Here is a 22,380-nt window from a genome sequence, read left to right on the forward strand (position 1 = left end):
ATAGTGTGCTATATAAGTATCTATTATTATTATTATTATTATTATTATCTAAGAGTCATGACCTGGGTGCGGCCCGGCCTGGCCCCTTTAGAGTGTAAGGAGTTAAGGGCCGAAACACTTGACTGAGGGGGTGTGGAGTGGGGGGTGGGGGGGGGGGGCTTCTTCTCTGAAGACCCTGTACTGTCCAGCTCTCCCTAGAGTTTCTTATCACTGCTGCTGTCGGCAGGTGAGGTCTTCTGTCATCAATCACTCCAGTCTCTGTTTCTTGCTGTGTTCCGGGAAGGGGTCTTCAGAGGGAGAGGTCTTCTTCTTCAGCCAGTTCATCATCAGACTACTGCTGGCGGTCTTCTTCACCACTCTGAAACAGGCAGTATCATCACCCTCAGTGTAGTGAGCATCCTCAGTATAGTGAGAGAGAGAGAGAGAGAGTGTGTGTGTGTGTGTGTGTGAGTGTGTGTGTGTGTGAGTGTGTGTGTGTGAGAGTGAGAGAGAGAGAAAGTGTGTGAGTGAGTGTGTGTGAGAGTGAGAGTGTGTGAGAGTGAGAGAGAGAGTGAGAGAGAGAGAGAGAGAGAGTGTGTGTGTGTGTGTGCATGTGTGTGTGTGAGTGAGTGAGTGTGTGTGTGAGTGACAGAGAGAGAGAGTGTGTGTGTGTGTGTGTGTGAGTGAGAGAGAGAGAGTGTGTGAGTGAGTGTGTGTGAGAGTGAGAGAGTGTGTGAGAGAGAGAGAGAGTGTGTGTGTGAGTGAGTGTGTGTGAGAGTGTGAGAGAGAAAGAGAGAGAGAGAGAGTGTGTGTGAGTGAGTGTGTGTGTGACTGAGAGTGAGAGAGAGAGAGTGTGTGTGTGTGTGAGTGAGTGAGTGTGTGTGTGAGTGAGAGAGTGAGAGAGTGTGTGTGTGTGAGTGAGATAGAGAGAGAGAGAGAGAGAGAGAGTGTGTGTGTGTGTGTGTGTGTGTGTGTGTGTGTGTGTGTCCCTAGTGTTTTCCATCAATTATTACATTTTCCCCCTCTTTAGTAGAAGTGTTGCAGTTGTTATGACTGTTATCGTTATCATGCAGTGTCCTAAAATGAGTGTAAAAAAAATCATATCATTACAATCTGTATCTAAAGGAAAAAGAAAAAAAAGTTAATGAAGAAGGAGGGGGAGGAGACAAAGAAAAAAAGAATAAGAAAGATGATGATTAAAAAGAACGCACACACATTTACCACTGACTTTGGATTGTATTGCTGAACACACTCGGGCGACTTGTTGCGTGAATTGTTCACCACTGGCGACACCATATGCATGGAGATGGTGTCTATTGGGTGAATCACCTTCACAGCCTGAAATCATCACATCACACAGATCACATCACCAATAAACAAGTGCGCCATTCCGTCACGCACCACACAGGACCTTGTGTTAGATCTGCTGACATCAGTCAAGAAAAGGAAGCTATGCTGGTATGGTCTTCGTTCGTGGGCTGCAAAACCCATGTTCACTCGTATGCACACGAGTGAGCTTTTACGTTTATGACCGTTTTTACCCCGCTACGTAGGCTGCCATACTCCGTTTTCAGGGATTAAGAAGATCCAATGGCCTTTCTAAAACAATCCTCCAAGGAAGCACTCTATGCTACAAATGTATTCACAAATCAGCCCCTTCCTATCTCTGTGGCTGCCTTCACCTCTACACTCCATCTCGCTCACTACGATCAGCTTCGGATCCACTCCACTTACGCATACCCAGATTCAAACTCTCGACTGTTGGCCGCCGTTCCTTCTCTGTCTCTGGACCTTGTAATTGGAATCAACTTCCTCTTTCGTTTCGTCAAGTCTCCACGCTCAGTTCTTTCAAGTCTGGCCTTAAAACCCACCTCTTCCCAAAATAGCCTCCCTTCCCTGCCTCTTCCTTGTCTTTAGTTTCTCCAGTTTTTGAGTTATGCGTGCAAGAGAATGACTGGTGCGAAAGCGCTTTGATTTGTCTATGCACAAGATTCAGTGCTATATAAGTACCATTATTATTATTATCATGGGCAGAAAAAAAACAACGATGGACTAACAATATTGCAGAACGGACAGGGAAACCATTTGTTGAGACCCAGGCTTTGACAGACACACACCACCAACAGACCTGGAGGAATCTGGTGAACAGTTCTTCTGTGCAGCGCCCCAGTGACTCTTCACAGAGTTCAGGGAGAAGAAGAAGAAAAGAAGAAGGAGGAGGAGGAGGAGGAGGAGGAGGAGGAGAAGAAGGAGGAGGAGGAGGAAGAGAAGAAGAAGAAGAAAAGAAGAAGGAGGAGGAGGAACAGAAGAAGAAGAAGAAGAAGAAGGAGGAGGCGGAGGAGGAGGAGGAGGAGGAGGAGGAAGAAGAAGAAGAAGAAGGAGGAGGAGGAGGAGGAGGAGAAGAAGGAGGAGGAGGAGGAAGAAGAAGGAGGAGGAGGAGAGGGAGGTGGAGGAGGAGGAAGAGAAGAAGATGAAGAAGGAGGAGGAGGAAGAGGAGGAGGAAGAGAAGAAGAAGGAGGAGGAGGAGGAAGGAGGAGGAGGAGAGGGAGGAGGAGGAGGAGGAAGGAGGAGGAGAGGGAGGAGGAGGAGGAGGAAGAGAAGAAGATGAAGAAGGAGGAGGAGGAGGAGGAAGAGAAGAAGGAGGAGGAGGAGGAAGAGGAGGAGGACAGAGAGGAGGAGGAGCAGGAAGAGAAGAAGAAGGAGAAGAAGAAGAAGAAGAAGAAGAAGAAGGAGGAGGAGGAGGAGGAGGAGGAGGAGGAGGAGAAGAAGAAGAAGAAGAAGAAGGAGGAGGAGGAGGAAGAGAAGAAGAAGAAGAAGGAGGAGGAGGAGGAGGAGGAGGAGGAGGAGAGGGAGGAGGAGGAGGAGGAAGAAAAGAAGAAGAAGGAGGAGGAGGAGGAAGAGAAGAAGGAGGAGGAGGAGAAGGAGGAGGAGATGAGGAGGAGGAAGAACTCAAGAAGAAGAAAAAGAAGAAAAAGAAGAAGAAGAAGAAGGAGGAGGAGGAAGAAGAAGAATAAAGAAGAAGAAGAAGACACAAATCATTGACACATGACAGTCCTATTGTTTCCCCATCTTTGACACATCTTCGACAATACCTGAAAAAGGAAAAGCGGACAAGACAGATGAAAGACAAACAACAGTCTTGGTTCCTTACCTGGGTCAAAGGGACCTCAGCAAAATCCAGCCATGCACTGACTTCTTCTTCTGTGGACAGAATTGCCTGTAACACACACACACACACACACACACACACACACACACACACACACACACACAGACACACACACACACATCTTTGTCACCCCTTGAGGTGTGTGCTAGTAGAAACTGAAAGTAGCGGTTTCCAATAGCATAATGGATAAAATTTTCAAAGTCCACATTATGTGCACATTATCATCGTGTAAACTCTTATTGTTTAATAGCAGTATCTATCATATACCTACTTTAGTTTATCATACTCCTAGTAAAATACACAGACATATGGTACATATAATCAAGTGCCAAGTCACACGCACACTTCAATTGAACATGCAATCATCTGTCTTGGACTTGAAGTAAAGTTTGGCAAAATCTCTATCACTAGTGATGTGTGTGTGTGTGTGTGTGTGTGTGTGTGTGTGTGTGTGTGTCTGTGTCTGTGTGTGTGTGTGTGTGTGTGTGTGTGTGTGTGTGTGTGTGTGTGTGTGTGTGTGTGTGTGTGTGTCTGTGTCTGTGTCTCTGTGTGTGAGGGAGAGCTGGGGAAGCATCCAAATGAATGAATGCATGCTGGCATTAGACCAGAAGTTGTGACATGTACTGGTGTGAAAATACCTGTTTTAAAAACCAGTACTGGCCAAAGGTGTGGATTTCTGTACCAGTACCCACTTCTAATCACTCCACAACATCTGCTTTTACAGTCTTAGAATTCAGAGAAAGGAAAAAAAAAAATCAAAGTAATGATCGCAAGTTAAATACCATTACACATCATTCACTATTTTTCTCAAAGGAAAAGAAAGGGGTGGATAACTTTATAGGTGTGCACCAACAGAAGCTGATGTTAACTGATCATTTGCAACAAGAGTTTACTATCTAATTCCAGACGTTACACTGATATTTTTTAAAACCATAATCAGTTTCCTTTTTGGAAACAAACTCAGTGTCATTTTCAATTTTACAGGCTTTTTTTGCGCATCAAAACAAAAAACAAAACAAAAAAACACTGTAACTCAGCACACAATCTTTTGCACATGTAATCACTTCTGTGCATGTTCAGCATGTTCACTGCTTCACCCCCCAAAAATCACAATACATCTAAGGGATTATTTCATAGTCTGGGTTCTAAAACTGTCTTGGATTATAGTGTGTTACGGACACACACATACAATCCCTTTGGTAGTGCAGAAGATCAGGATTGAAACACACAAAAACCTCTGGCAAAGGTTACTGAGGACAGGATAAAATAAATCCTCAGTGAAAGATGAACCCCTTACTGGCATTCGGTGATGAATCCCGGCCATAACAGGAGATGACGCAACTGTTATCACGCTGTATGAATACAATGGGGGCGATCCCTGCAAAAAGACACCAGGTGTTCATAACTGCACCCCATGGATTGTTCAAATCTTTCACAACGAAACACACACATGTATTAAACAAACCAAAAATAAATAATGCAGTCATCTCTTCCGCAATTGCTTTGAATACTGTTTTATGTTTTAATATTCCTTGGATTCAAAATTACGCTGGAAAAAAAGTGTAATGTAAAATCACACACACACACACACACACACAGAGAGAGAGAGAGACAGACAGACACACACTACAACAGTCAAAAATGTATATTTACACATGAAAATGAGCATAATAAACTCGTACACACTTTACATCAGACCGCTCATGACATCATGCTAAAACTGTTACTCACACACAATCTGATAACCACACATTTAAACAAATACAGTGCATATATACACATACAGACATACAAAACACAGACATGCACACAAACACACAACAACACACTTAACTACAATCAACAGAATTCCTCCTGCACAAAACATATCTATACATGCAAACAACACACAAAACAAACCCATACAAAACAGAAAACATACCAAAACATTTAAACAAAACAGAAAACATTCCTATACAGGCAAACAACACACAAAACATATCTATACATGTAAACAAAACATATGTTATGTTCTCCTACACAAAAACATACACAAAACATTCCTATACATGCAAACAACACACAAAACAAACCCATACAAAACAGAAAACATACCAAAACATTTAAACAAAACAGAAAACATTCCTATACAGGCAAACAACACACAAAACATATCTATACATGTAAACAAAACATATGTTATGTTCTCCTACACAAAAACATACACAAAACATTCCTATACATGCAAACATACAAAACAAACCTCTCCAAGTAAAGAAAACACAAAACATACCCGTACATGTAAACACAAGAGAGGCAAGGCCTTCAAGACTCACTTATGATAAATTAAGTCCCCTAGCATTAATTACAGAGTAATTTCCCTTTTTTACTATCTGCACCAAAACGTTTGCAAAATAAATAAAAAATTCCATGCTTAGCAAAAGAAGTTCCTGTTTGAACAAAAAATGATAATAATAACTCCTCTTGTTGTTGTGTCACAATAAGAGGTCAAAGTGCCAAGTTTAGAGAATACAAAAAATATAAATATAACAGTAAATTCAGTTTGCATATAATTAGGCTTCTTTTTTAAAAATTTTTTGTGCCCATCCCAGAGGTGCAATATTGTTTTAAACAAGATGACTGGAAAGAACTGAATTTTTCCTATTTTTATGCCAAATTTGGTGTCAACTGACAAAGTATTTGCAGAGAAAATGTCAATGTTAAAGTTTACCACGGACACACAGACACACGGACACACACACACACACACACACATAGACAACCGAACACCGGGTTAAAACATAGACTCACTTTGTTTACACAAGTGAGTCAAAAACACGAAGCATACCTGTACAAGTACACAAAACACAGACATGATCACAAACACATAGACGATGATCAGTACTCACATCAGGAGGCTGCCACACATCAAACACTCCAGCTATCGTCAATAAACGCTTCCCTTGCCACTCTGAAACAACACATCATGTCAAGGAGGTGTCCAGCTATAGTCAATAAACGCTTTCCCTGCCACTCTGAAACAACACATCATGTCAAGGAGGTGTCCAGCTATAGTCAATAAACGCTTCCCTTGCCACTCTGAAACAACACATTATGTCAAATCAATCACTTTCAGTTTCTCCACGAGGCGTCCAGCTATAGTCAATAAACGCTTCCCTTGCCACTCTGAAACAACACATTATGTCAAACCAATCACTTTCCCTTGCCACTCTGAAACAACACATTATGTCAAACCAATCACTTTCCCTTGCCACTCTGAAACAACACATCATGTCAAACCAATCACTTTCCCTTGCCACTCTGAAACAACACATCATGTCAAACCAATCACTTTCCCTTGCCACTCTGAAACAACACATTATGTCAAACCAAACACTTTCAAATTCTCCAGGAGGCGACACTGCGTTCAGACAAATCCAGATACGCTACACCACATCTGCATGGTCAGCAGCAATACCCAACATGACAGTCAGGCCTTGAGTGCATGCATTTATATACTGTGTACCTATCAGAGGTGTGGTGGTCTTCAAGGGCCTCCTGCATGATTCTCTCCAGAAAGATGTTGGGCCCCAAGAACCACTGCTGGCGACTGTCAAACGACGGAAGATGGCATGGTTTGGTCACGTCATACGACATAACACCCTCTCCAAAACCATCCTGCAAGGGACTGTAGAGGGAGGGCGCAGACGGGGACGGCAGAGAAAGAGCTGGTCCGACAACGTCAAGGAATGGACCAAAATGACGATGCCAGATCTCCCCACGACAGCTGCCAACAGAACGGAGTGGCAAGCTATGACATCTTCCTCATGTCCCCCCAACGACCCCAGCGGTCGAGGGAATGACTGGTGACTGGGTGACTGGTGGTACCTATCAGAGTGGATTTCTTCTACAGAATTTTGCCAGAATATAACACTATATTTGTGTACCTATCAGAGTGGATTTCTTCTACAGAATTGTACCAGAGCACAACACTATATTTGTGTACCTATTAGAGTGGATTTCTTCTACAGAATTGTACCAGAGCACAACACTATATTTGTGTACCTATTAGAGTGGATTTCTTCTACAGAATTTTGCCAGAGCACAACACAATATTTGTGTACCTATCAGAGTGGATTTCTTCTACAGAATTTTACCAGAGCACAACACTATATTTTTGTACCTATTAGAGTGGCTATCTTCTACAGAATTTTGCCAGAGCACAACACTCTCATTGCACTGAGTTCTTTTTCAGTGTGCCATGTGCGCACTGCACATGGTACCTCGGTTTATCGTCTCATATGAATGACCAGACATTTACTTTAATTTTCCAGTCAAATGTGGGAGATAGGGCGAGACTGGGATTTGAGCGCAGACCCTCATGGCCACTGTGTTGGCAGGTAAGCGTCTAAACCATTCTACCACCTTTCTCCATGTCAAATCAAATCATATAATTTACTATCTCTCTCGCTAGAGGAGGTGTAAGAGGTGGTGGAGGTCTGGAGTCGACCGGAGGGAGCGGAGGAAGTGGAGGAGGCGGCGGGTTGGCATTGTTGAGAGGGCCAAGAGTAGAGGGCCCAGAGTGTCAGCAAATCGATTGCGATCGCGCCTTAATGTTAGCACGATCGCCCAATCGAGCTACATAATTATGTGACCTGGTTGGAGACATAATTTGACAAAAAACAGGAACGCCAGAGAATCGACAGACAGACAGAAAATACGAAAAAAATTAGCCGTATGGAGAGCACAGGAACAGGAGTCATGATGGCTGCCAGAAAAAGAGGGCGCTAGCCATGGGGACAAAGGGGAGGTTACCTACTTCTGGGAGGTTATCGGCCGTAGTACTTTCGTTTTCTCCGCATAGGCGGATAGTAGTTTGCACAGGACAGGAATGTCAGACCCCTGCCGGAGTCTGCACTAGTTGGGTCACAGTTAAGTATGTGTAATTAAATTACTATTTAACTCATTCCGTCCTACATTCAAGCACTGCTTGATTAACTTTGTGCTTGTTTCTGTGTCTTTGCCTGATGAGTGCCCAGGCATCAAATCCTGATTCTTCAGACTGGGTTTTCAGCTATTCAGCTAAGTATAAACAATTTTAAAAGGGATGCTATTCTTAAAAAAAAAAAGAAAGAAAAAAAAAAGAAGAAGTTTATGTGCATTTCTAGCTCTTAAGAATATTTTTTTGTTTGTGGTCATGGCTAGAAAAAGATATTTCTATATATATATATATATATATATATATATATATATATATATATATAAAAGAAAGAAAAAAAAACAACAACCAAAAACCAAGCAAGCATGCAAACCCAAATAAACAAACAAACAAACAAAAAAAACATATTCACAAAACAAACCCAGTACGGTTGTGTGTGTCTTTGTGTGTGCATGAGTGTGAGTGTGTGCGTGTGCATGTGCTTGTACCCAGGTGCATGTTTTTACCAACACCATAAAAAAATTTTTTTTTAATTAAAAAGCTATTGCATACCTCCATACTTTTGTTTGTGGGCTGTGACTCCCACATTCACCCACATACATGTGTGGGGTTTTATCATGTGTATGACCGTTTTTGACCCGCACCTTCTTCTTCTTCTTCTTGTGCGTTCGTGGGCTTCAACTCCCACGTTCACTCGTATATACGCGAGTGGGCTTTTTACGTGTATGGCCGTTTTTACCCCGCCGTGTAGGCAGCCATACTCTACTTTCGGGGGTGTGCATGCTGGGTATGTTCTTGTTTCCATAACCCACCGAACGCTGACATGGATTACAGGATCTTTAACATGCGTATTTGATCTTATGCTTGCGTATACACACGAAGGGGGTTCAGGCACTAGCAGGTCTGCACATATGTTGACCTGGGACATCGTAAAAATCTCCACCCTTTACCCACCAGGCGCCGTCACCGTGATTCGAACCCGGGACCCTCAGATCAAAAGTCCAACGCTTTAACCATTCGGCTATGGCGCCCGTCGACCATGTTTGCAGTCATACTGATTACGTTTTTTGAGGGGATACCTCCATCCTTAGTTTCAGAAGTCTGATCTGTTTCTCTGACAGCTGTCTGTTTCTCTGACACAGCTGTCAAGCTGACCCACACCCTTGTCACTCTCCCTCTCCACAAAATGGATTTTTCTTTTGCTGAGCTGCTGTCTGATTGGTCAGGCTGGGCTGTGAAGGGGCAGCCCCTACCATCATCTTCCTTTCTCACCCCCTCCAAATCAGCGGGGGCGGCAGAGAAAGAGCTGGTCCAACAACGTCAAGGAATGGACCAAAATGACGATGCCAGATCTCCTCACGACAGCTGCCAACAGAACAGCGTGGCGAGCTATGACATCTTCCTCATGTCCCCCCAACAACCCCAGCGGTCGAGGGAATGAAGCCTGAAGCCTGAAGCCAAATCAGCATCGGGTCCCGTTTGTTGTGTGTGCATGTGTGCATGTGTGTGTGTGTGTGTGTGTGTGTGTGTGTGTAACATAAGCATGTCTTTATCAGCATCACTAGAAAAGCTAATGCATACCTTCATCCTCAGTATCAGCAGTCAGATCTGTTTCTTTGACTTCCTCTTTGACCATCCCCAGATCAGCATCTGGGTCTGGTTTGATGTCAGTCGGCTCCTGTTTGATCCGAGCACTGACAGGTGATTCATGGTCCCGTTTCTGGGGACCTGCTTCGTTATCCACCGGTTCCTGTTTGACTCGACAGGTGACAGAAGTCGGATCTGGTTCACGGAGATCTGGTTTGGTGTCTAACGGTTCCCGTTTGACTTGGGCTTGTAAGGAGGGCTTGAGGTCTGGCTTAGCAGGCTTGCTGTCAGGTTGGCTGGTTGCTGACTTCTGGGGAAAGTAGATAAAGTAGGGCTGCTTTCCTTCTGGGCCTCTTTTCCATTCGAAGAACCTGACAACATAGTAACAAACCATTAATACTTTTTTGTTTTTTAAATACTAGTAACAAAAATGGTATGTTCTCCTCTAAGTATCAAGTACATCATGTCCCCAAATGAGGCATCAATATCCCAATGGATATGCACAGAAATTTTTTTTTTCAATGCAGTAATATTGTTGTTGCAACTTATACAAATATTCAAGCTCATCAGCAGAGATGACTGGTGTACAAAACCGATCAGTGACCACAAACAACTGCAACAACATGGAACCTGGAACTTTTCTTGGAACTTTACTTTATAAGAATGTACTGGTGTTGAGCGCACTTCTAGCACTTCTAGGAAATATATCATTATTGTTATCTATGTAAACAGATGCAACGACAGGACTATATCAATGTCAAATGTTTGTTTCATGTTATGTATGAAATAGCATTACAGTGACATAAGTGAAGCCCTTTTCTTCTGAAAACTGGTACAAATATCCCCTGCTTCTTGACATATTTCCAGCCCATCTGACTATCCTTCAACAGCACATGGGACTTCTTCCCTTGGGCTGTGGTCAGCAAGCAATTCAGTCAGATCATGACTTCTTGTCTCAAGGCCTGACCAGCCCTTAGGGCGTTTTTTTTTTGTTTTTTTGTTTTGTTTTTTAGCTAGCAGATAATAAAGATGTAACACTTATGAATTTGATGCCTCCTTGAATCTGAAACACGATTCCACAGATCTGTGGAACAAAGCTGCTGTTTACCTGACAGTTTTGCCACAGACACACAGAAAATAAACTCTTACTTATACTTTAACGATACAAAGATCAACAATCACACTAAGACAATGATTCTTTCTCTCTCTCCTTTTTTTCGTTTTTGTCACAACAGATTTCTCGGTGTGAAATTGGGGCTGCTCTCCCAAGGGAAAGCACGTCACTACACTGACAGCGCCACCCATTTTTTTGTATTTTTTCCTGCGTGCAGTTTTATTTGTTTTTCCTATCGAAGTGGAGTTTTCTACTGAAGTTTGCCAGGGACAACCCTTTTGTTGCCATTGGTTCTTTTACGTGCGCTAAGTGCGTGCTGCACATGAGACCTCAGTTTATCGTCTCATCCAAAGGTCTAGTGGACGGGGAAAAAATATTGGCGAGAGCCGTGATTCGAACTAGCTCTCACTTCCTAGGTGGATACATTACCTCTAGGCCAACACTCCACTCAATGATGATGACAGACATCTGTCAGACTATGGATTTGTGCTGTGGGTGGTGACTGATACAGCGTTGGGTGTGGATGGACAAGCCAATATGGGATGACAGTCCCTGTGTCTGTCTGTCTGCCTCTGCCTCACTGTCTCTCAGTCTCTGCCTCACTGTCTGTCTGTCTCTGGCTTAGTGTGTCTCTCTGTCTCAGTGTCTGTCTCTGTGTCTATCTCTCTGCCTCAGTGTGTCTGTCTCTCTGCCTTAGTGTCTGTCTCTCTGCCTCAGTGTGTGTCTCTCTGCCTCACTGTCTGTCTCTCTGCCTCACTGTCTGTCTCTCAGTCTCTGCCTCACTGTCTCTCTGTCTCTGGCTCAGTGTGTCTCTCTGTCTCTGTCTCTCTCTCTGCCTCAGTGTGTCTCTCTGCCTCAGTGTCTGTCTCTCTGTCTCAGTGTCTGTCTCTCTGCCTCACTGTCTGTCTATCAGTCTCTGCCGCACTGTCTCTGCCTCACTGTCTATCTCTGGCTCAGTGTGTCTCTCTGTCTCAGCGTCTGTCTCTCTGTCTCTGTCTGTCTCTCTTCCTCAGTGTGTCTCTCTGCCTCAGTGTCTCTCTCTGCCTCAGTGTCTGTCTCTCTGTCTTTCTGCCTCAGTGTCTCTCTCTGCCTCAGTGTCTATCTCAGTGTCTGTCTCTCTGCCTCAGTGTCTGTCTCTCTGCCTCAGTGTCTCTCTGTCTCTGTCTCAGTGTCTGTCTCTCTGCCTCAGTGTCTGTCTCTCTGTCTCAGTGTCTGTCTCTCTGCCTCAGTGTGTCTCTCTGTCTCAGTGTCTGTCTCTCTGCCTCAGTGTGTCTCTCTGTCTCAGTGTCTGTCTCAGTGACAGTCCCTCATACACTGAGCACTGGTGTTCAGGTCAACGTTCAACACCATCAGATCTCTTTCAGATGTCTTTACAGAACAGCTGGGGTCTGCCTGTGGGATGTTTTCCCTGTACTAGTTCTCCATACAGGAGATCCTCAGGGATTCGGGCATTGTCCTGCATGGTTCGTCTGGGATTGGGATGGTGTAAACAGTGAGAAGGGAGAAAGAGAACGAAAAAAGAAAAAGTGAGACGGTTTTTAGCATAAACGAAAGACAGTTTTATCAAACAGGTGTACAACAGAATGACAGCAAGGGACTTCCAGTCAGAGGGAACAGAAACACAGGGAATGGCCTCACCCATCTGCCAGAATGACGCAACGCTTTCCCTTCTCCAGTGGCGTCTTGTATGTCCGTTTGGTCAGCATGCCTTCGGCACGGCAGTTGTTGGTTTCATACTCCAGCTTGTATGGATCCCCTTTGTGCCAGGGGGGAACCAGACCCCATTTCATTGGCTGAACAACCCGCTCACTGAAGGATTCCAACTCCCCGGGGTAATGTTTACTGGACAGCAGGACTGGCCTGCTCCATCCAACAAGAAGAATTAATGATACTACTACTACTGACAGTACTACTACTAATAATCAGCATTTATATTGCATTCCACCTTCTTTGAACAGAGTGCTAACAACTGGCATCAAGAATAATTAACGCCAGTTATACTATCCTGCATTCATTCATGTACATGTATCCCAGAATTCGATGAGTTTCAAGAGGCGTATGAACCCTGTGAACACTAAACCCAAATTTAAAAACTTTTCAATAATCCTGGTCAGTTTTTACCTGTAGGTTTAAGGCCTAAAAAAAAAAACACCTCTAAAAAGTGTACCTCAGTTTCTCTAATCTTATCTAAAACTTTAATGACTGACCATACAACTCCTGACAATGAAAGGCCCCCAAAGTTAACTAGTCTCACATATGAAATATGGCGTGTCGTGCCAGAACTTACGTGTGAGCAGTAGGAGCGACATTGTAGCAGGGGTAATACTGCTGACCTCCTGGGGGATCCTTCCAAACAGGTCTCCTGGTTTTGCCTTGTCTGTTTCTGAAGGTGCATGCTCGAACAACATCGTCTGGGGCCAGGGTACTGCAGTCCACCGCACAAGCATACACAGAGATATATTTCATTATTTGTTTATGAATGATATAAAACTTTTTGTGGTACAATATATTATCATACAAAATGATATGGCATTTTGATGACAGAATGAACCTGGGTGTGGCTGTGTTTGGTGATTTCTGGGCAAGTAGCATGGGGTTAAGTAGGCCACTGCGACAGTGCAGAAGATGGAGAAGATGGAATTTTAAAAAAAAATCTGTAAAATTCTGTTTCATTTTTCCTGTACCTACTTAGTAAAGTGCTAACCTTTCCCCTTCTCTCTCTTCACTTTTGTGCGTAGCATGCTAATATGTTTTCATTAATTAATACGAGGAGTGAAGGAATGTGAAATGGAGGTGAGGGGACTGAGTAGAAAGGATGCGAGAGACACACTGAGGCAGAGACTGAGGCAGAGACACTGAGGCAGAGAGACAGACACTAAGGTACAGGGACACATTGAGGTAGAGAGACAAACACTGAGACTCGGTGAGAGCCTCATGTCTGAAGCATGTTCGTCTTCTTCCTTGGCAAAGACTGGGGGTCCCTGATGAACGTGAAGTCTGCTGAGCTGAGTATGAAAGTGCATGTGATGCGTGTGTCCGTGAATCCGTGTGTATGCTTCGACTGGCATTGGTTTGCCATGGCGTCGACAGAATTGTTCTGAAAACAACAACAACAACAAAACAAAACAAAAAACAAAAACAAAAAAAAACTGTGCATATCAGTAGGAATACGATGGACAACAGGATCATGCCGTGTCTCACCAGTTACATCCCCTTGTAAGAAAATGACCGTCGACATAGAATACATAGATCTACAAGAATAACTAAACTATATCTAACTTTACCAGGCTGTCCGTCCACACATTTTGGTGATCCAAGCAGACTATGTTTTTAATACTGAAGAAGAAACGACGAATTTTGCTGTAAATGATGCTAAATGTTGAAACCGTCCCGCCATCCACTGGTTTTGTCGTCTGCATGTAGGTAAAGGGAGCTCACCCTATCAAGAGATTCTGCTGAAGCATTCTGTTGATCAAAATAGTTGCATGGTAAAATGCGAACACGGAAACATCATGGCGGGAGACAGCATGGTTATTGACAGGTAATGTTGAATATTAATTTATCCTTAAGCCCCATGCTTGCTCAGCTGTCCTAAACTTTGACAGCAGTATCCCATAGTATTTTCCAGTTTGTCAGCCTGTGCTTTATTGAAATACAATTCGTAGGTTAGACGACTCGCTAGTGCAAAGTCCAGAAAAATTTTGAAACCGGTAAAGAAAAATGGACTTCTTTCAAATTGAAATCTTGACTTCGGTATCTGTTTCCTTGTCAGATTCATGTCCGAGGTTTTGAATATTTCGTAATCAAATGGTCTGAAAAAATACGAGTGATGTGATGAACTTGTCTTAATTGAAGGCAACACCGATTGCGTTACACACTAACGCAAAAGCTGAAACTAAAGTTGACGGGGGAAAAGTGAAAGTGAGAATGATCACATTCAGTAATGTTAAGTCAATAATTGTGATGCAAATAACTGTGACTTGTAACAGTGTTAGAAAAGAAATCAGTCAGTTATTCACAAACCTGATTTATGACAACAGGATTTGTGTGTGTGTGTGTGTGTGTCCGTTTCTGTGTCTGTCTGCCTCTGCCTCACTGTCTGTCTCTCAGTCTCTGCCTCACTGTCTCTGCCTCAGTGTCTGTCTCTCTGGCTCAGTGTGTCTGTCTGTCTCAGCGTCTGTCTCTGTGTCTGTCTCCCTGCCTCAGTGTGTCTGTCTCTCTGCCTTGGTTAGTGTCTGTCTCTCTGCCTCAGTGTGTATCTCTGCCTCAGTGTCTGTCTCTCTGCCTCATTGTCTGTTTCTCTGCCTCAGTGTCTGTTCTCAGTATCTGTCTCTCTGTCTCTGTTTCAGTGTCTGTCTCTCTGTCTCAGTGTCTGTTTCTCTGCCTCAGTGTTTGTCTCTCTGTCTCAGTGTTTGTCTGTCTCAGTGTCTCTCTGTCTCAATCTCTGTCTCAGTGTCTGTCTCTCTGTCTCAGTGTCGGTCTCTGCCAATTATTACCAACATGTCTCTTACTGAGCACCATGGACATAAAGTGTTGTCTTTTTTTATTGATTTATTTATTGTATTGTATTATTGTATTGCATTACTCATTTTTGTCACAACAGATTTCTCTGTGTGAAATTTGGGCTGCGCTCCCCAGGGAGAGCGTGTCTACACTGAAAGTGCGACCTTTGTGTGTGTGTGTGTGTGTGTAATTTTTCATGCCTGCTGCTTTCCTATCAAAGTGGATTTATCTACAGAATTTTGCTAGGGACAACCCTTTGTTGTGATTTTTTTATCACACACTTGAATACTATTAAAAATTTTACTCATATGATATTTATAACAGTCTCTATACATGCCTTTGAGAAGGAATGGGGTGGGGGTCACAGTGATTGTGTTGGTTTGGAAGTAGATGCAAGGGACACTGGTGATGACTTTGAAGTTAAGTGTTGTTTGGATAGATCTCTTGTTATGATCTTATCCGATTTTTGGAGATGTTGACTCAACTCTGCATGCTTTTCTTTTCCATATGTCTTAAGTCAGTGACATCTTGTTTATAATAATAATAATAATGGATACTTATATAGCACACTATCCAGAAATCTGCTCTAGGTGCTTTACAAAAAGTTTGAAAAACGCTTTGTTAACATAAAACATTACATCTTTTATTACATCTATGTTACATACACACACCAAAATATGACTACACACACACACACACACACACACACACAGAGAGAGAGACTCTGCGTGCATAAATTTTAACAATACATGTGTATCTAACAGCTACCCAAACACATACGCACACATAGGCAGGCACAAACTTACATAAACGCACGCGTACACAATACACATTCATATACATGCATGTAGTTAACATAGTCAAGCACAGCTAATGCAAAGGAAGTGGACCTGCCACAATTGAACTTACTGCTGAGGGAAAAGGTGAGTTTTGAGACGAGATTTAAAAGATGCGAGGGAATCAGAATGACGGAGGTTATCAGGGAGCTTGTTCCTTGTCAGTTTATCCTGTATTGTTTCGTCCATCAAGCAGTTAGCTGTGCTTGGTCAGTTAGTTGACTGCTTGGTCAGTTGATAAGTTAGTTGACTGCTTGGTCAGTTAGTTGACTGGTTGACTGCTTGGTCAGTTAGTTGACTGATTGACTGCTTGGTCAGTTAGTTGACTGCTTGGTCAGTTAGTTGACTGATTGACTGCTTGGTCAGTTAGTTGACTGGTTGACTGCTTGGTCAGTTAGTTGACTGCTTGACTGCTTGGTCAGTTAGTTGACTGCTTGGTCAGTTAGTTGACTGATTGACTGCTTGGTCAGTTAGTTGACTGCTTGGTCAGTTAGTTGACTGATTGACTGCTTGGTCAGTTAGTTGACTGATTGACTGCTTGGCCAGTTAGTTGACTGCTTGACTGCTTGGTCAGTTAGTTGACTGCTTGGTCAGTTAGTTGACTGCTTGGTCAGTTAGTTGACTGCTTGGTCAGTTAGTTGACTGGTTGAGTGGTTAGATATGTAATCTGGTTATAGTTATGGCAGAAGACTACTAACATACGGTCGTGAGAAGCAGAGAGAGTTGGGTTTTTTTTAGTAAATCAGTGTTTGCTATCCCTCGTGTATCAGTAACATGATGAATTTATCCGAGATAAAAAAAAAAAAAAGTCCAAGAAAAGTGCCATTGTGGTACGCTATTTTTTGGGGTTGTGGCATTCTGAATGGGGAAGTGCAGAAACAGATACTGAAAGACCTGCCTTCTGCCGAAAAAAGATTTAACGATGGCTGTTTTGTTTTTCTTTTCACTGTTTCAGTTCCAGCAACCGTGTCCTGTGGCAGTTTATCAGTGGCACAGGGGTCCTTCGTCCACAGGTAAAAAGAAAAATAGATCTGTATCTGTCTGTATTGAAATTATTTTGGTTTATTTATGTGTTGTTTGCCTATTAGTATTACAAAGTTTTCACCCATCAGAGACACATTTTTCAAATAGTTTATTTGAAACTTTTTAAAAGCTTTTTGGATCCCTTTTGAGCACAGTATCACATTTTCTTCTAACTCTCAATAAATAACTGATTCTTCTTCTTCTTTTCTTCTTCTGCGTTTACTCGTATGTACATGAGTGGGCTTTTACGTGTATGACCGTTTTTAACCCGCCATGTAGGCAGCCATACTCCGTTTTTGGGGGTGTGCATGCTGGGTATGTTCTTGTTTCCATAACCCACCGAATGCTGACATGGATTACAGGATCTTTAACGTGCGTATTTGATCTTCTGCTTGCATATATACACACGAAGGGGGTTCAGGCACTAGCAGGTCTGCACATATGTTGACCTGGGAGATCGTAAAAATCTCCACCCTTTACCCACCAGGCGCCGTCACCGTGATTCGAACCCAGGACCCTCAGATTGAAAGTCCAACGCTTTAACCACTTGGCTATTGCGCCCGTCAATAACTGATTCATATCTGGCAGTGTTTTCACAGTTTTAAACACTTTTAGGGGAGGGGGGATGACAGCTGAACATTTACTGGTTACACACACAAAAAAACCCAACTCTTGGTGTGATGGTGTGTGATTTCAGGAACTGATTGAACATGAGGTGGAGAGGAACAAGTCCAGGTTGCTCAATGGATTGCTGTACTACAAACCTCGCAGGTCAGTGTAGATGATTGTGGAAATGTTGGTTTTCTGTCATACTGACTTACAAAGCATATTATGTCATTTTTTTTTTTTTTTCTTTTCATCAGTGGTACAGTGTACTCTCTTTTTTGGTTTAGACCACACGTTAGTAACTCAGCAGTATATGGGAGTAGTGCAAATTGTGTATTACATTTACTTTTAGCTGCAGTGTGTAGGTTAGGAATAGGATGGTTTATATGAATCAAATAGAAGCATACAAAGATGTGTTCTGTTGATATTTTTCTGGGCGTTTGCCTGGAGGGTTACTGTAAAGAATCTGGCTTGCTGTATATATCATATGTGAGTATCTGTGTGTGTATGTGGAGATGTATATAATGCATATATATACACGCCTCTGCGTGTGTGTATGCTTGTTTGTACACAAGCATGCATACTTTGTAAAATCATGTGTGTGGTTGTATTTTGTGCATGTGTTTTGAGGGCAAATGTGACCTGCTAGTGTATATTGATATGAATCCGTTGTGAATAGCAACACGAACATGGTGACATTTCGATTGTTGGTTGCAGAGGAACAGCAGGGGAGGAGCTGAAGAAGGAGAGGAAGGTGGCGGGGAGGCAGCTGGAATTTGTCGTCAAACTCAGCAAGTTCTTGGTATGATTGGTGTGGTGGTCAAACTCAGCAAGTTCTTGGTATGATTGGTGCGGTGCTCAAAGTCAGTGAGTTCTTGGTATGATTCATGTGGTGCTCAAACTCAGCAAGTTCTTGGTATGACTGATGTGGTGCTCAAACTCAGCACGTTCTTGGTATGATTGGTGTGGTACTCAAATTCAGCACATTCTTGGTATGATTGATGTAGTGCTCAAACTCAGCACGTTCTTGGTGTGAATAATGTGATGCTCAAACTCAGCAAGTTCTTGGTATGATTGGTGAGGTGCTCAAACTCAGCACGTTCTTTGTGTGAATGATGTGATTCTCAAACTCAGCAAGTTCTTGGTATGATTGGTGTGGTGCTCAAACTCAGCACTTTCTTGGTGTGAATGATGTGATGCTCAAACTCAGCATGTTCTTGGTATGATTGGTGTGGTGCTCAAAGTCAGTACGTTCTTGGTGTGAATGATGTGATGCTCAAACTCAGCATGTTCTTGGTATGATTGATGTGGTGATCAAACTCGGCACGTTCTTGGTATGATTGGTGTGGTGTTCAAACTCAGCACGTTCTTGGTATGATTGGTGAGGTGCTCAAACTCAGCACGTTCTTGGTGTGAATTATGTGATGCCCAAACTCAGCATGTTCTTGGTATGATTGGTGTGGTGCTCAAAGTCAGTGAGTTCTTGGTGTGAATGATGTGATGCTCAAACTCAGCACGTTCTTGGTGTGAATGATGTGGTGCTCAAACTCAGCACGTTCTTGGTATGATTCATGTGGTGCTCAAACTCAGCAAGTTCTTGGTATGACTGTTGTGGTGCTCAAACTCAGCAAGTTCTTGGTATGATTGGTGCGGTACTCAAACTCAGCACGTTCTTGGTGTGAATGATGTGGTGCTCAAACTCAGCACTTTCTTGGTGTGAATGATGTGGAGCTCAAACTCAGCACGTTCTTGGTATGATTCATGTGGTGCTCAAACTCAGCAAGTTCTTGGTATGACTGTTGTGGTGCTCAAACTCAGCACATTCTTTGAATGATTCATGTGGTGCTCAAACTCAGCAAGTTCTTGGTATGATTGGTGCGGTACTCAAACTCAGCAAGTTCTTGGTGTGAATGATGTGGTGCTCAAACTCAGCACGTTCTTGGTATGATTGGTGTGGTGCTCAAACTCAGCATGTTCTTGGTATGATTGGTGAGGTGCTCAAACTCAGCACGTTCTTGGTGTGAATGATGTGATGCTCAAACTCAGCATGTTCTTGGTATGATTGGTGCGGTGCTCAAACTCAGCATGTTCTTGGTATGATTGGTGAGGTGCTCAAACTCAGCACGTTCTTGGTGTGAATGATGTGATGCTCAAACTCAGCATGTTCTTGGTATGATTGGTGTGGTGCTCAAACTCAGCGCGTTCTTAGTGTGAATGATGTGGTGCTCAAACTCAGCACTTTCTTGGTATGATTCATGTGGTGCTCAAACTCAGCAAGTTCTTGGTATGACTGTTGTGGTGCTCAAACTCAGCACATTCTTTGAATGATTCATGTGGTGCTCAAACTCAGCAAGTTCTTGGTATGATTGGTGCGGTACTCAAACTCAGCACGTTCTTGGTGTGAATGATGTGGTGCTCAAACTCAGCACGTTCTTGGTATGATTCATGTGGTGCTCAAACTCAGCAAGTTCTTGGTATGATTGATGTGGTGCTCAAACTCAGCACGTTCTTGGTATGATTGATGTGGTACTCAAACTCAGCATGTTCTTGGTGGTATGATTGATGTGGTACTCAAACTCAGCATGTTCTTGGTGGTATGATTGATGTGGTGCTCAAACTCAGCACGTTCTTGGTATGATTGGTGAGGTGCTCAAAGTCTGCACGTTCTTGGTGTGAATGATGTGATGCTCAAACTCAGCAAGTTCTTGGTGTGATTGGTGCGGTGCTCAAACTCAGCATGTTCTTGGTGGTATGATTGATGTAGTGCTCAAACTCAGCAAGTTCTTGGTATGATTGGTGAGGTGCTCAAATTCAGCACGTTCTTGGTGTGAATGATGTGATGCTCAAACTCAGCACTTTCTTGGTATGATTTGTGTGGTGCTCAAAGTCAGTAAGTTCTTGGTGTGAATGATGTGATGCTCAAACTCAGCATGTTCTTGGTGTGAATGATGTGGTGCTCAAACTCAGCACTTTCTTGGTATGATTCATGTTTGTGCTCAAACTCAGCAAGTTCTTGGTATGATTGGTGTGGTGATCAAACTCGGCACGTTCTTGGTATGATTGGTGTGGTGTTCAAACTCAGCACGTTCTTGGTATGATTGGTGAGGTGCTCAAACTCAGCACGTTCTTGGTGTGAATTATGTGATGCCCAAACTCAGCATGTTCTTGGTATGATTGGTGTGGTGCTCAAAGTCAGTGAGTTCTTGGTGTGAATGATGTGATGCTCAAACTCAGCACGTTCTTGGTGTGAATGATGTGGTGCTCAAACTCAGCACATTCTTGGTATGATTCATGTGGTGCTCAAACTCAGCAAGTTCTTGGTATGACTGTTGTGGTGCTCAAACTCAGCAAGTTCTTGGTATGATTGGTGCGGTACTCAAACTCAGCACGTTCTTGGTGTGAATGATGTGGTGCTCAAACTCAGCACTTTCTTGGTGTGAATGATGTGGAGCTCAAACTCAGCACGTTCTTGGTATGATTCATGTGGTGCTCAAACTCAGCAAGTTCTTGGTATGACTGTTGTGGTGCTCAAACTCAGCACATTCTTTGAATGATTCATGTGGTGCTCAAACTCAGCAAGTTCTTGGTATGATTGGTGCGGTACTCAAACTCAGCAAGTTCTTGGTGTGAATGATGTGGTGCTCAAACTCAGCATGTTCTTGGTATGATTGGTGTGGTGCTCAAACTCAGCAAGTTCTTGGTATGATTGGTGTGGTGCTCAAACTCAGCATGTTCTTGGTGTGAATGATGTGGTGCTCAAACTCAGCACGTTCTTGGTATGATTCATGTGGTGCTCAAACTCAGCAAGTTCTTGGTATGACTGTTGTGGTGCTCAAACTCAGCACATTCTTTGAATGATTCATGTGGTGCTCAAACTCAGCACGTTCTTGGTGTGAATGATGTGGTGCTCAAACTCAGCATGTTCTTGGTATGATTGGTGTGGTACTCAAACTCAGCACGTTCTTGGTGTGAATGATGTGATGCTCAAACTCAGCATGTTCTTGGTGGTATGATTGATGTGGTGCTCAAACTCAGCAAAATCTTGGTATGATTGATGTGGTGCTCAAACTCAGCATGTTCTTGGTGTGAATGATGTGGTGCTCAAACTCAGCACGTTCTTGGTATGATTGGTGTGGTGCTCAAACTCAGCACGTTCTTGGTATGATTGATGTGGTGCTCAAACTCAGCAAGTTCTTGGTATGATTCATGTTTGTGCTCAAACTCAGCAAGTTCTTGGTATGATTGTTGTGGTGCTCAAACTCAGCACGTTCTTGGTATGATTGGTGTGGTGCTCAAACTCAGCACGTTCTTGGTATGATTGTGGTGCTCAAAGTCAGCATAATCTTGGTGTGAATGATGTGATGCTCAAACTCAGCATGTTCTTGGTGTGAATGATGTGGTGCTCAAACTCAGCACGTTCTTGGTATGATTGATGTGATGCTCAAACTCAGAATGTTCTTGGTATGATTCATGTTTGTGCTCAAACTCAGCAAGTTCTTGGTATGATTGTTGTGGTGCTCAAACTCAGCACGTTCTTCAAATGATTCATGTGGTGCTCAAACTCAGCACGTTCTTGGTATGATTCATGTTTGTGCTCAAACTCAGCAAGTTCTTGGTATGATTCATGCGGTGCTCAAACTCAGCA

General features: G+C 43.1%; 3 protein-coding genes across 3 annotated transcripts in view; 2 read left to right on the top strand and 1 right to left on the bottom strand.

Annotated features, from left to right (window-relative positions):
* Window positions 1-22,380, top strand: part of LOC143276318 (uncharacterized) — a 492,860-nt gene that overhangs the window by 435,755 nt on the left and 34,725 nt on the right. The window lies entirely within an intron of this gene.
* LOC143276317 (abasic site processing protein HMCES-like) lies at window positions 150-14,183 on the bottom strand. The gene is made up of 9 exons (XM_076580823.1): window positions 14,052-14,183; window positions 13,055-13,192; window positions 12,406-12,627; window positions 9,648-10,024; window positions 6,037-6,098; window positions 4,446-4,526; window positions 3,131-3,196; window positions 1,208-1,317; window positions 150-358 (listed from the first exon to the last, which is right to left on the bottom strand). Exons 1-9 carry the CDS (start codon window positions 14,069-14,071, stop codon window positions 247-249), a joined length of 1,188 nt encoding a protein of 395 aa, XP_076436938.1. The 5' UTR covers window positions 14,072-14,183; the 3' UTR covers window positions 150-246.
* LOC143276315 (nucleoporin NUP188-like) overlaps window positions 14,270-22,380 on the top strand; it is a 115,932-nt gene continuing 107,821 nt past the window's right edge. Inside the window, exons 1-4 of the mRNA XM_076580820.1 lie at window positions 14,270-14,308; window positions 17,062-17,119; window positions 17,827-17,900; window positions 18,453-18,537. Of these exons, the coding sequence (XP_076436935.1) occupies window positions 14,280-14,308; window positions 17,062-17,119; window positions 17,827-17,900; window positions 18,453-18,537 (246 nt within the window). The 5' untranslated portion in view covers window positions 14,270-14,279. The remainder of the gene's footprint in view (window positions 14,309-17,061; window positions 17,120-17,826; window positions 17,901-18,452; window positions 18,538-22,380) is intronic.

This window comes from Babylonia areolata, chromosome 31 (assembly GCF_041734735.1).
Source record: "Babylonia areolata isolate BAREFJ2019XMU chromosome 31, ASM4173473v1, whole genome shotgun sequence".
Lineage (NCBI taxonomy): Eukaryota > Metazoa > Mollusca > Gastropoda > Neogastropoda > Buccinidae > Babylonia > Babylonia areolata.

Excerpts from the sequence above, each read along its gene's own strand:
- LOC143276317 (XM_076580823.1), bottom strand. The coding sequence starts at position 14,071 with ATGTGTGGACGGACAGCCTG. Across the intron at positions 12,628-13,054 it reads GTCGCTCCTACTGCTCACAC|GCCAGTCCTGCTGTCCAGTA; the intron begins GTAAGTTCTGGC and ends TGGATGGAGCAG. Across the intron at positions 1,318-3,130 it reads CTGAGGTCCCTTTGACCCAG|GCTGTGAAGGTGATTCACCC; the intron begins GTAAGGAACCAA and ends TGATGATTTCAG.